Source organism: Anomaloglossus baeobatrachus, chromosome 3, assembly GCF_048569485.1.
Source record: "Anomaloglossus baeobatrachus isolate aAnoBae1 chromosome 3, aAnoBae1.hap1, whole genome shotgun sequence".
Classification (NCBI taxonomy): domain Eukaryota; kingdom Metazoa; phylum Chordata; class Amphibia; order Anura; family Aromobatidae; genus Anomaloglossus; species Anomaloglossus baeobatrachus.
The window spans coordinates 152,646,190-152,661,090 of NC_134355.1; the positions used below are offsets into that span (position 1 = coordinate 152,646,190).

Genomic DNA, 14,901 nt, shown 5'->3' on the forward strand with positions numbered 1-14,901 from the left:
CCCCACATATTATGATACCCCATGCAGTGCTCCCCACACATTATGGTGCCCTTCCTCCCCACTTTGAATAGTACATGGACTTAAAAATAAAATAGTCACCAGGCCCTAGTCCCATGATGAGCGGCTCTAGCCTGTGCCATGTGGCTCTGCACAGCAGCAGGTCCAATCTAGTGACATCATTGCCCCTTCTGTGCCAGAACGCAAATACATACAGTGAATGGAGATGATGGCTACTTGCTTCAAAATGGTACTCAACTTTATCTGTGTCATGAGGGTGTCAAGATGTCCCCCAACATATAGGCCTCATAAGAAACTGCTTTGTGGTATGTCACAAAAAGGTAAGACGGAGTGAAAACATGGCCATGCACGTGATCATTTCTGCTGATCATAAAAAATAAAAAGGCAATAGTTTTGAAACACTGGTTTTATTTTTACTAAGCATCATAAAATCCACATATTACTTCAGGTACAGCATGCGTCTGAATAATTTTTAATCAAAGTTTAACAAAACAAATGGATTTGAAATGTTCTAAATGTACAGACTTTTTTCTTATAACATATACAAAAAACGTAAAAAGTGCAACATAGAGAATGAAAAAAGGCTCATCCATAGGACAAGATGTTAATTAAGGTCAACTTCAAACATGAAGCCAAAACAAGCAAACATATATATACAGATTTTGACCTATGTATCTATACAGCATAGTGCAGGCACTACAATTTATTCTACAGACCCACCCACCACAGCAAATCTTAATCTTCTAACATGTACATTAAGACTACATGAATCCATATAGGAATAGTGAAAATCTACAGCCAACTATAATACAAGTGCACAGAAATTATGTATATTGCTACGAACGCTTAACACTTATTGCCTGAAAAGCCATTTTCCTTCACAATGACTTTCTCTGCAGTCCATAAAGCCTTTTCCAGTTAATGTCCAATGGGCTTTTATTTGCTGATCTATTTAGTGTAATAGAAAATTTCCCAAAAATTTTTATTACATATAGAGAAGTTGCCAGTGAATGCAGAAATAAATAAAAGCTATAGTATTGATGATATCTCAAACCAAGTCTTTTTCTTATCTGGTTACCATTTTATTTTCATGTGCTTTATTTTGCAAATAAAATGTGTTATATTAATTATTTTTGGGCGTGAAGACTTCATTACTTAACGGCCGTAATTAAAAGTGAATATCAATTGTTATAGGTGCAAAATTCCATGTCGATTTTTTCCCCCACAATTGCTCAATTGGTGTTTCGGTTTCCGATATTCTTGAAATGGAAATTTATGAAAACATTATGCCTGTGGTGTTTGTACCCATGGATTTAGATGCGGAAGCCGTGTAGATTACGCTTTTTTTTATTCCTAATTTTTGAAGTTTATTGTATTTGTAATCTGAAATTGTACAAGCTTTGGAAAGTGCTCGAACACTTGGTTTTTAAAGAGGACCTGTCACTTGCTCCAAAAAATTAAAGGTAAATATCTTGTAAAAATTCCTGAGCTCCTCTGATTCTGCTGCTCTTTTCCGATTTGCTTTACATGACTCCATTGCAGAAATATTCACATTTGTGTCTTCTAGAGCTCACCATGTTCCCTGCTTTGGGCTTTTTCTTCAGAGTCCTCTCTGGGGGCGTGTGCTTTCACTCCTCCTTTTCAGATGCTCCCAATCACAGCCCAGCAGCTCTTCTTGCACTCTATCAGTCTCAGACCCTGGTTAGCTGTGATTGGCAGCATCTAAAAAGGAGGACTGAAAGCACAAGTCTCCAGAGAAGACTGTGAAGAAACACCCAGTTGGACTGCAAACAGAGATTTCACATATTGTATTCCAGAAGAAAGCAATGTGAATATCTCTGCAATGGAGCGACACAGCACAAAATAGAAAAATAGAATCAATAGAGCTCAGGGATTTTTTCTGAGTATGTATCTAAAATTTTGAGCAACTGACAAGTCTGCTTTAACATAAAAATTATTTAAAAAAAAAACAAATAATTTAAGGCTTGACATCAGCATATATACAAAGGAATGGCAACTCTCATTTCACAAAATGAAAAACCATGGATAATATAAACATCATTGCGCTGTTAAGTACAGAAATTACAGTTTGCAAAAGTAATTACAGTACATACTGTGTGGTCAGTGTTCAGATATTTACAGGTTATTGTACAAAAGAACAGCAATAAGACAGTATTGACCTCTTTGTAATAGGTCATCATGGACAAAATGTATGGAATGTATGCATCTTACATCACAGTGCACAAACATGCAGAACCAAGACTCAGAGGACTAAATAATCCCTGCCATACGGAAGGCCACAGTATGATATATTGTACAATGTTTTGCGCTACATAGTTGCATAAGCATTTAGATTATTATAGTATTAAAAACTACAACACAATAGTAAGGTGCAGTATGTCGAGGCATTGTTCATATCTCTGGCAGGAGCACCATCATTATCATTGTTCTACTCCGATGACCAATGTTAACATAGCCCAGTTGGTATAATATGAGAAGAGCTGGCCAAAAGGTCATAGCATGGAGTGCTCGGGAGCTGGTACGTCCACTGATGTCTCAAATATGTCGCTTTTGCAAGAAAAGAATTGGTGGCAACCAAAAACCATCAGAGGCATTGTTGTGGCATGTACTATGTTCTCTCAGCTTAAAAAAGAAAAAAAAAAAAAAAATAGTATCAAGTCCAATATATTCTTGTTTCCAAACTTCGGACATACATGAAAATACCAGAAAATACACAAAAAAAACCCAACTTTGTACAATAAAACGTACAGTATTTTGTAGACTAATTTTTACACTATTAAATTCTGTGGCCTTTGTTGGTGAAAAGCGCATTGTCAAGTTTCCATGTAATTCTCTATAAATGGATCAGGACATTTAGCCATAAATAAGAAACTGTATTATCAACTTGGCCAACAGGTTATATTGTCTTTGGTGATGAGCCAGTATTATACCCAACTTCTGTCGCATATATTGTGCTTATTGTAATCCTTATGAAAGTCAGTTATCTGTAAAGTAAGTGCATAAATCATATTACTGTAACTAGTATGCAAATTAGAAAGAAACCTATTAAATCCAGCCGTTTAGGAGAATGCGCACAGTACAGATATATAGAAGATGACGTCATATGTAAACAATACAATGAATGCCTACCATTAACAGTACAGTGCATGACATGATGCTGTAATACAGAAGCTACAGTACTTTTTCTAAGATAAGAAAATATGTTCAAGCAAAACTACTTGAGCTAAGGCATTGAAATTTTTCCCTAAGAGATTGGACAATATTCTGCTGGTTGGAAGAAGGTGCTCTCCACAGATAGTCATTGAGTTTACCAACTTCATCATAGCCTGCTACGTCGGCATCAGGTGTTTGTTTTTCACTTAGAGACTTTACTGGGGTAGTTGGCATGCTAAAGGAATATGATGTACTCGTGCTACATGGAGTTTGAACATGTTCAGATTGGCTACGCAAATTAAGTTTTATCGGCTGGTTGGAAGCCACCTCCAGGCCATCATCTTCATCTTCAGACTTGATCTCTACATAGTCATCATCATCATCATCTCCCGCACCGTCAGTGTCTTTAAAATTTGCAAAATAATTAAGAGTGGCAATTTGAGCATTTAGAGAAGAGAGCTTGTTTAACACCAAGATCTTCTGGGAGTCTTGTAAAGTCATATCAGAATCCTCCTCCGAATGTCTTTTCTCCTTTATAAAACTGCCACCAAAGTCATAAATATCTGACAATCTCTCAGGCTTTAAGTCACGTTGAGACTGTGGTGATGTTGGGGTTTTAGGAGGTTTGATTGGCTCTTTTGACCTGTGGGTGAACATTGACGAGGATGACTGGGAGCGAATATATGGCTGAGTTTTTTCTAAAGCTACTCGCCTTCCTAGGGAATGAAAAGCTTGTTGTGGAGTTGCATTTTCATCATGTTCTTGACCAATTGTACTCCACCTCTGTAGATGTAGGCTTGATGGACTTGATTTGACCAAGGATGGAACCGAGCCTGCAGAAATCATATTTCTTTGCTGGCCTTTGAGCCCTTTACCTGAAGCATCAGACTTTGCTTTGAAGTCTTTTAAGTCAGGCCAGGTAAAAAAATCTCCTGCATCTCCATTGAGGTGTACAGAATGCAAACTCATGTTACTTTTCTGCAAAGATTTACTCTGTGGAGTGTCTTGTTGAATTTGTTGGTGCTTATGTCCTGGCTTGATTACAGGAGACTCTTTTGGACTAGGTTTTGCATCTTTAGAAATCTTTGCTGGTGATTCACGGAAAATAATCTGGTCATACAGTTGAGAGTATTCTGCAATTCTTGCTCCTGTAAAAAACAAAAATATGCTATTTGTATGTACACAATTGCAAGGTATTATGCTAGCCTGTGATGTAATGATCATTAACCTTCCATGATGAGGCAAAAAAAAATAAAATAAATGATTTTATTTTTTTACCACAATATTTCTTTTGCTCATATTTGGGACATTAGCTCTATTATAGAATTAGCTATACAATAAGATCACGTATTTGCAAAAACATAAAAAAATATCTATTCCTGATGCATGAAGGTACTCGATTGAGCATTCGGATGCTCGGGTACTTGTGGTGCTCGACCTAGTATCGCAGGTGCAAAGATATGTCGTCCGTGATACAATGAGCATAAAACACAGGCACGCTTCATTGCATGATGTGTGCAGGCATCACAAGGAGAGCCATTCGCAGTCTCTGAATGGCTCTCCCGGTGGATAAAACAACATTCTTTGATATGGTGTGTCAAAAGGAAAGAAAATACAAACCTGCTCTCCCTCCGCCGGAAATACTCTGTTTATGGCTGGTTGTATATGGGTGGAGGCCCAGACAGGCCAATCATTGATTTTCCATAATGCTTGTTAAGGTACCGTCACACATAACGAGATCGCTAGCGAGATCGCAGCTGAGTCACGGTTTTCGTGATGCAGTAGCGATCCAGTTAGCGATCTTGTTATGTGTGACATCTACCAGCGATCAGGGCCCTGCTGTGAGATCGCTAGTCGTTGCCGAATGGTCCAGGCCATTTTCTTCAAAGGCGATGTCCTGCTGGGCAGGACACATCGCTGTGTTTGACACTGTGTGACAGGGTCACAGTGACTGCTGAGATCGTTATACAGGTCGCTATTGCGACCTGTATTGTTCCTGCATCGCTGGTAAGATTTGACTGTGTGACATCTCACCTGCGACCTCCCAGCGACTTACCTGCGATCCCTATCAGGTCGCATCGTTTTCGGGATCGCTGGTAAGTCGTTGTGTGTGACAAGGCCCTTACTCATGTTGAACTTGTCCGAACATCTAAACAGCTCGAATCAAGTAACGAGCATTCAAGCATTTTAGTGCTCGCCCATCACGATCCCTGATATAATCATTATCAGTTGACATTCCCCCCCCCCCCAAAAAAAAAGCCACACAGTGTATAGTGACTAATTACCGTATCTCTTTCACAATTATCTTACCTATTGCGGTCCCTCCTTGTTTCTTCTCTTCCATAATAGCTGCAAGGTCTTTTGACTTCAATTTGTGCGATTTACAAGGATGTTCTTGCTCTGGACTTTTAATTTTTAGAAGTTGATTGGCTTTCTTTATCTTTTGACTGTATTGTCTTGCCATTAGAAACACCTTATTTTTGGACTTTTCAATGTTGTCTAATCCCTGAGCAGCATTCATAGAATCTGTATAAGATAAAGTACTTTGAGATGAAAAGAAAGGAGAATCCATGAATGTCATTTCACTGGTTAGGGATGTTCGCTTTAAACTTAGCAGTGAGCTGCTAGGGGAGGTTGGAGGGCTTGGCTCATCTTTATAGACACTGGGACTGTCCTTCACAATTGTCCTTGGTAGATGTGAATTATCTGGTAAACATACGGATGATACTTGAAATTTTGATTCTTTGCTAAAATGAGATCTGCTAGCTATATGTCTCTTTTCACGGACATCATCTTTACTCACTGGAAATGAAGCCAACAATCTGTCACTTTTCTTTTCTTCATTCTTTTTTATGTAATTTTCCAAGTCACTCCAGATCTCATCTACTTCTTCAGATAATTTGTCAGCAGCTGTTTTGTGAGAAACTGAACTTGAGTTTGAGGAATTATTGAGCAGGTGAATATAGTCATCTCCTAATGGAACTCGGTGGTCCAAGGATTCATCCTCACTGAACTGAAGGCTTTCTTCAGAAACAAAATGATCTATATGGTCAAAACATTGAAAATCTCCATCTAAGCCCAAAAAATTGTTTCTCTTTGAATGGGAATTCCTTGTTATATGCTGTAGAGATTGTTCTGGGAGGCGTATGGAGTCATAAATATTTTCTTCTATTATTCGAAGCTCTTGAGAACTAGAGTTAGGGGTTCCCCTTTTCAACATTGCTCTTTCTCTGTTTGGCACTGGAGTGTTCTTAGCCTTTTCATGTCCTCTGGGTGGTCGAACATTGGTGTTGACCTTACTTTGATGGTCTGCATCACGCCTGGGACTATTTTTTATGTAACCAAATTCATCTCTTCTTGTGAGGCCCATCTGTTTGAGATCATCATAACTGATGTTATCATAGACGTGTTCAATATCATCAATTGTCAACTCCTCTGAGGAACCATGGGAGGAGGACTTTTGTTCAGGTTGACTAGTGTTATTCTGTCTCCCTCTCAAATTGCAAGAGACCGATTTATTTTCTCCTACACTGCTGGCTCTTCTGACAATTTTGCAGTATGAGTTGTTAGCACTATCATCTTGAATTAGGCCCAAATGCCAACTACATGGTCGACTGGATGCACCTCTTTCATCTTGTGACCTTGAGGACTCTAATTTGGAACATTCATTCATCATAAACATTTGATAATCATCATCATCCTCCTCATTGTCATGAGGTGTTCTTCTTGAAGGAAACAGGGCTTGTCTGATTTGGTGATCTGTCCAGATATTTCGCAGAGCTGTAGTACTCCCAAGGATATTCATTATTATAGAGTTAGTATGTGACACGCTTTGCTGTCTGTCCAAAGAATGAACTGCAGAACTTGAAGACGACTGGCCTCTGTTCAGCTGTGTTGACTCTTCATCAGACTGGTCTTTTGAACTCTAAGAACAAAATCCAAAAGAATCAGTTAAAATCTGAATACAGAAAACCCATTTAAGGGAACCGGTCATGTAAAATATGCTAATACCTTGCAGATATGCGGTTAAACTGTAGATTAAAAGGGATTGTCCACTACTTTTACATTTACGGCCTGCCTATGATTAGGATAGGTGATCAATGTCAGATCGGCCGTCAAAAGATGGAGCAGCTTCGAAACTGAGCATTTCCGGTTGCCTGCTGTCGCCATCGAGACCGGGAACAGCTGATTGGCATGGGTGCGGAATGTTGGACCCCAGCTGATCTGACATTGATAGCCTATCCTTAAGATAGGTCATCAATGTAAAAGTAGTGCACAACCTCTTTAACAGTTGAAGCTGTCTAGCACACGCACTGAGAGTCCCCCTGCCAGAAGGAAATTAAGGTTTTTCCTCCCGGCAGCCTTGATCTTTCAGTCATGGGGTGGCGCTGGTCTTGCTTCAGTAACTGCTCTGGGCATAGTAAGCGTTGGCTATAACTATTCTTCCAGCAGTGACTGACAGCCGACTCTAATGCAGAGCCTACATAAGAGAGTAGTAGAGTATATTAGGTAAACATCTCTGGGCCTGTGTGGCTAAAAATGGCCAATACTGGGGGTCTCACCGACAGACACAATTTTGGCTTATCTCCTAGGGGTACAAAAGGATCAGGCAGAGAAATTAAAAATGCCCAGTGCTTTTCAGATAACAGATGATGTTGGATAAGAATTGGGAGGCCTCAATACACATACATATTAGATGGTAATTGTGTCCCATAAAAAAAAAAAAAGTTTCACCAATTTTTTTGTAATGTGTATAGGGAGTCGGGACCTATAGACAGGGCTGATGATTACTAAAAGGCATTGGCTAGTCAGTAAAAGCCTTGAGACCTCATTCAGACGTCCGTGAGTCACATACATGTTCTATCCACACTTTTCAGAAGTGGAACATGTGACGTACACAAGTATAGCCTATGGGGCATCTTTCCGCTATCTATAGCAGTCCTATAGAGAATGCATGAAGCAAAAGGTTCATATGTTTGACGTCTGCTCCATTTAGATGGGGCTCTGCAGTGAGCAGACCCCCAGCTATCAATTATATATTCCCCGTGGCGAGAGTGTAACTTCAAAATTTGGTGTAAACCCTTTAAAACAAAGATCGACTTATATTACTCTTTTGGAATGTTTTCTTTAAATAATTTTTTAGCTATTTTTACTTCAAGGAAAAGGGATTATTTATTTTTGTTTAAAAAAGTTTTAGAAACATTTGCAATTTTTTTATTGTACATAATTTGCTTGTTAAATACAAAATTCATCAACTTTCTAAAAACGTTGAAATCAAGGTAGTCCCTTATGTATGTAAAAGTCACTTTTTACATGTGAAAGGTGTCCATATCCTTTAAACATGCTTATGACAATTGTAAGAGCAAAAGGAAAATGGCCAGACTACTATACATATTAAAGAATTGGACACTGATCATAATACGGTGTACGTACCCCTATGACACTTACTGGGGTTGCTACACAAAGTACATTTTAATGAATAGATTTTGGAATAAGAAAAGTAGTTCCATAATTACATGTGCTAAAAACATTTTGCTGCGCTGAGGTAATCTTATATAGCCAGGGCTGAAAACTGTTGGCACCCTTGAAATTGTTCCAGAAAATTAAATATTTCTCCCAGAAAATGATTGCAATTACATGTTTTCTTATTCACATGTTTATTTCCTTTGTGTGTATTGGAACAACACAAAAAAAAAAAAAAAGAGAAGAGGGCAAATTGGATATAATTTCATGCAAAAGCCCAAAAATGGGCTGGACAAAATTGTTGGCACCCTCAACTTAATATTTGGTTGCACACCCTTTGGAATAAATACTTGCAATCAATCACTGGAAGTTTGGACCACTCTTCTCCTGAAATCTGCTCCAGGTCACTCATATTTGAAGGTGCCTTCTCCCAACAGCATTTTTAAGATCTCTCCATAGGTGTTCAATCAGATTTAAATCCACGCTCATTTCTGGCCACTTCAGAACTCTCCAGGTCTTTGATTTATCCATTTCTGGGTGCATGTTGAAGTATGTTTGGGATCACTGTCCTGCTGGAAGACCTAGGATGACAACCCAGCTTTCTGACACTGGGCACTACATTTTGCGACCCAAAATCCTTTGGTAATCTTCAGATTTCCTGATGCCTTGCACACAGTGAAGGCATCCAGTGTTTGAGGCAACAAAACAACCCCAAAACATCCCTGAACATGTACTATATTTGACTGTAGGTAATGTGTTCTTTTCTTTCCAGGTCTCATTCAGTTTTCGGTAAACAGTAGAATTATGTGCTTTACCATAAAGCTCTACTCTTGGTCTCATCTGTAACTTTGAGACGCTTTCCCAGAAATATTTTGGCTTTTTCACGTCCATTTTGGCAAACTGCAGTCTAGCTTTATTATGTCTTTTATGTGTCAGCAGTGGAGAACTCCTGGGTCTCCTGTCATAGGGTTTCATTTGAATCAAATATGAGAGGATCGTTCACGCTAGTGTGACGCCCCAGATGCTCCAGTCGCCACAGAGGTACTGCACCTCAGTCAGAGGTGTGGGACTCTGTTCACTGGTAAGGGGGAGGCTGTAGACTGCAACACACACACACACACTCACACCGGATTTAGCTACACCTCATCAGGCCATTAGTTATTTCAAAGCCAGCTTGGAAGTGGGGTTAGTTAGTGGGTGGACACTTAGAACTATGTGGAGAAAGTGAAACTAGTCAGAACAAGTCAGTAGAAGAATAGAGTAGGACTTGCAGGAGACAGGTCCTAGGCGATTTGAGCTGAAGAAGCTCACCCTGGGACCAAAAGGAAAGAAGGGGTCCTAGAGTCCACAGGAAGTGCGCCATACACCCGTGGTCTCGATCCACAGTCGGCATACTGGTGTGGAGGGACTTGGCCGTAAAGGGGATCAGTCCCTCAACTAGTGGAGAACTACAAGGCTCAGCTAGCAAATCGGAGACTGAGGTTACTGCAAGTACTGAAGCCACATCCACACACATCCAGTGAAAAGGTTACTACATAGGGCCAAGGGATAGAGCTTCAAGCCACCTGACAGGGTCCCCGGACACCTCTTCAGGTCTCTGTGTGTGAGGGCGCAGGGCTGGAGGGAGAAGCCAGAACAGGAAGTCGACCAGGGAAGGTATACAGAAGGGAATACCGGTCTTTGCCTCTGAACTACCTGGGATCGGCTAGAGCTCCATGACAGCAGGTCTCAGTGCTCAATGGGTCTCAAACTGTGAGTAAAAGAACTTGGGACTGCAACCCCGTGTCTTGTAATTATTTGCCGGCTCAGCCAGCCCCGCGTTGCCCCTTTTAAAGACTACTACTACTCCCAACATACACCATCAACAGCCCTGGGGCCCAGCTCTACCTGTGGAGAGCTATACCAACTCAGCAGCATTACCATCTGGCCCAGCGGTGCCATCCCGCAGCATCCGCTGTAAGTGACAGAGTACCACAGGTGGCGTCACAAATCTATCCCCTGTAAATAATAATCCCCACCACCATTTAAAATGACACCGCTGGGGTCTCGGAACCGGGCTTTGCCACCACGACATCCACCCAGGACAGAACCGGCCCGGTAACGAGTGCCCCCAGGCTCCGGTGGGGCGTGTAACTGACACTGATGTTTCCTCAGCCTACAGGACAGCTTGAATTTCTCTGAAACTTGATTGGAGCTTCTTTTCCACCATCTGGACTATACTGCGTTGCAACCTTTCAGCATTTTTTCTCTGCCATTCACATGCAGGGTGATTAGCTACAGTGCTATGGGTTGTAAACTTCTTGATTATGTTGCACATTGTGGACAAAAGAACGTGAAGATCTCTGGAGATGGACTTGTAACCTCGACATTGTTGATATTTTTCAACAATTTTAATTCTCAAGTCCTCAAACAGTTCTCTTCTCTTTCTGTTCTTCATGGTTAGTGTGGCACACACAGACAAACAATACAAGACTGAGTCCACTTCTTCCCTTTTTATCTGGTTTCAGGTGTGATTTTCATATTACCCCCACCTGTTACTTGCATAGGTGAGTTTGTTTCAAGCATGTGATGCTCATTCAGTTGTTTATCCCCAGTTTTTGAAAGTCACCAACAATTTTGTACGGCACATTTTTGAGGTTATGTGTAAAATTATGTCCAATTTGTCTTTTTTTTCCCTCTATTTTTTTGTGGTGCCAAAACATGTGTAATTGCAAAAATGTTCTGGGAGAAATACTTTATTTTCTGGAACACTTTAAATGGTGCCAACACTTTCGTCCATAACTGTAAATGTTCCCACTATGCATAGCTGCTCTAGTTCATTGTTGGCACAGCTCTGATCAGGGGAGGAAGCAAAAATCACTTATGATAAGTGTGTACACAGACAAAACAGTAGGGGCTCACAGCTGCTACGTTATCAGGGAACACATTTCCCTTCCTGTTATCACAGGAACAACTAGTTTTTCTGTAATTGAGTTAAGGCCACTTTACACACAGAGATAAATCTGCGGCAGATCTGTGGTTGCAGTGAAATTGTGGACAATCAGTTCCAGGTTTGTGGCTGTGTACAAATGGAACAACATGTCCATGATTTCACTGCAACCACAGATCTGCCAAAGATTTATCTCTGTGTGTAAAGTGGTCGTTAATCTTAAATCAAGTCCGTGACTATTGTCTCCAGCCAACACTGAGCATATACTGTATATGTCACCAACTTGATTTATGAGGAGCTCCCAGGGCTGAAACCGCAGGCTTTGAAAAACTCACTCCTGTGATAAAACTGACAGGTAGGGAAATGTGTTCTCTCATACAAACAGCTGCGAGCCCCTGCTGTTTCACCTGTATACTTACTTATCACAAGTGACTTAAGGCCACGTCTCACTAAAGGTCCAGTCACACTAAGCAACTTACCAGCGATCCCAACAACGATGGGGATCGCTGGTAAATTGCTAGGAGGTTGCTGGTGAGATGTCACACTGCGACGCTCCAGCGATCCCACCAGCAACCTGACCTGGCAGGGATCGCTGGAGCGTCGCTACACGAGTTGCTGGTGAGCTCACCAGCAACCAGTGAACAGCCCCCAGCGCAGCGTGGAAGATGCTGCGCTTGGTAACTAAGGTAAATATCGGGTAACCAACCAGATATTTACCTTGGTTACCAGCGCACGGAGCTACACGTGCAGAGAGCAGGGAGCAGCGCACACTGAGCGCTGGCTCCCTGCTCGCCTAGTTACAGCACACATCGGGGTTAATTACCCGATATGTGCTGCAGCTACATGTGCACAGAGCAGGGAGCAGCGCACACCGCTTAGTGCCGGCTCCTGCTCTCCTAGCTACAGCACACATTGGGTTAATTAACCCGATGTGTCCTGCAGCTACATGTGCACAGAGCAGGAGCCGGCACTGAGAGTGAGAGCGGCGGAGGCTGGTAACAAAGGTAAATATCGGGTAACCAAGGACAGGGCTTCTTGGTTACCCGATGTTTACATTGGTTACCAGCCTCCGCAGAAGCCGGCTCCTGCTGCCTGCACATTTAGTTGTTGCTGTCTCGCTGTCACACACAGCGATCTGTGCTTCACAGCGGGACAGCAACAACTAAAAAATGGCCCAGGACATTCAGCAACAACCAACGACCTCACAGCAGGGGCCGGGTTGTTGCTGGATGTCACACACAGCAACATCGCTAGCAACGTCACAAAAGTTGTTCGTTAGCAGCGATGTTGCTAGCGATGTTGCTTAGTGTGACGGGGCCTTAAGAGACATCGCTAGCAACATCGCTGCTGAGTCACGGTTTTTGTGACGCAACAGCGATCTTGCTAGTGATGTCGGTGTGTGTGACATCCAGCAACAACCTGGCCCCTGCTGTGAGGTTGCCGGCTGAATGTCCTGGACCATTTTTTAGTTGTTGCTCTCCCGCTGTGACGCACACATCGCTGTGTGTGACAGCGAGAGAGCAACAAACTGAATGTGCAGAGAGCCGCCTTCTGACAGGCTGCAGTAACCAAGGTAAATATCGGGTAACCAAGTGAAGCGCTTTGCTTGGTTACCCGATATTTACCTTGGTTACTAGCATCCGCTGCTCTCAGGCTGTCAGTGCCGGCTCCCTGCTCCCTGCACTCGTAGCCAGAGTACACAACGGGTAAATAAGCAAAGCGGTTTGCTTATTAACCCGATGTGTACTCTGGCTACGAGTGCAGGGAGCCAGCGCTAAGCGGTGTGCGCTGGTAACCAAGGTAAATATCGGGTAAACAAGCGCTTGGTTACCCATTTACCTTAGTTACCAAGCGCAGCATCGCTTCCATGCGTCGCTGGTGGCTGGTCACTAGTCGCTGGTGAGATCTGCCTGCTTGACAGCTCACCAGCAACCATGTAGCAACGCTCCAGCGATCCCTGCCAGGTCAGATCGCTGGTGGGATCGCTGGAGCATCGCTTAGTGTGACGGTACCTTTATGCTTCCCTCCGAGCCAATTGTGGAACTTGTAATTATTCCAAGATTTAATAAAGTATATTTTGTTTCTGGAAAAAACCCTTTAAAAATGATGGCCTCCATGTTCATCTTTTCTTACACATACAGCCATGACTAGTAGTAATCACTGGAGAAAAGTGTGGGTGTGCAACCTCACCTGCCGCTTGTGACAGCCCTTCACTTCACCTTTGTAGAATCACATTAAACATATTTTCAAGTATAAGATTTCTTATACAACAAGCTTACCAATAATTAACACTTACCTGACCATCACATAAGCTGAGGTTAATACTTCTACGTTTCTCAACATTTTCTGAGGCCTGGCTGTTCAACCTCTTTCTTCCTCCTTTAACCTTTTGTTGAGAGCCATACTGTAAATGTGGAATTTTGCATCAGCATATGCAGTTGTAGATATGATTAATCAAAGCGCTATGACCAAAAGAATATTCTCTCACAATATATAAAATGTAAGACATATCCAGAATGTATATTATAGATTAAAATGTACTGACCTGTTCAGAATCTTCCTCATCATCAGCGTCAGTCTGTTCTCCTGGCCGGAGATGCAATTTTTTGCTGTTATAGGAATGCTGAAAAAACTCCTGTGAGTTGCTCATATCAGAACTGTGAGACAGCACCGTTTTTTTCATTCCGGGGCTCAGGAGCATATCCCTTGATCCTAGTTTAGCTGCTTGACAAAGCAAATTGCCCTGCATACTAATACGCTAAAATATAAAAAAACAAAAATATATTTTTAGCTATAAAACATTTTCATCTAAAATAATTTTTATATTCATGAAATTAGCATAAAAAGGATCCATAAATATATAGTCCCTTAATGACATCTGGCTTGTATAGCTCTCAGACTTGATCGCACACTTAGGCTATGTGCGCACACTGCGTTTTTTTGACGCTGCGTTTTTGTGCGTTTTTGGCCGCTAAAACCGCACAAAAACGCACCTGCGTAAAAAAAACGCGGCAAAAAACGCACGCGTTTTGCCGCGATTTGGTGCGTTTTTTTGCTGCGTTTTTGCTCACTGCGTCTTTATGCGTTTTTTATCAGTGAACAAAAAAAAAAAAAAAAGGTCTGATGTCATTTCCTTCATCAATGTGTTCTTCATTCTCCACTAGTGTATGCAGAAGGGCAGACAGCTGCAGAACTACAAGGCTCAGCATACTCCATCCAATAGTGTATGCAGGAGAGCAGACAGCAGCTGCAGAACTACAAGGCTCAGCATGCTCCATCCAGGACTGTATGCTTGAGGGAGAGTCAGGGGGAGCAGA

The 14,901-nt window shown here is 41.7% G+C and overlaps 1 protein-coding gene across 6 annotated transcripts in view; it reads right to left on the reverse strand.

Annotated features, from left to right (window-relative positions):
* Window positions 1–396: 396 nt before the first annotated feature.
* Window positions 397–14,901, reverse strand: part of PLEKHG1 (pleckstrin homology and RhoGEF domain containing G1) — a 356,257-nt gene continuing 341,752 nt past the window's right edge. For 5 of the 6 annotated variants that reach the window (XM_075339534.1, XM_075339533.1, XM_075339531.1 and 2 more), the window contains 4 exons: window positions 14,130–14,342; window positions 13,881–13,988; window positions 5,503–7,117; window positions 398–4,340 (listed from right to left, as the gene is read on the reverse strand). In XM_075339534.1, the coding sequence (XP_075195649.1) occupies window positions 3,244–4,340; window positions 5,503–7,117; window positions 13,881–13,988; window positions 14,130–14,342 (3,033 nt within the window). In that variant the 3' untranslated portion in view covers window positions 398–3,243. Of the gene's footprint in view, window positions 4,341–5,502; window positions 7,118–13,880; window positions 13,989–14,129; window positions 14,343–14,901 lie in introns of all 6 variants that reach the window. The other variant, XM_075339532.1, reaches the window with a different exon arrangement.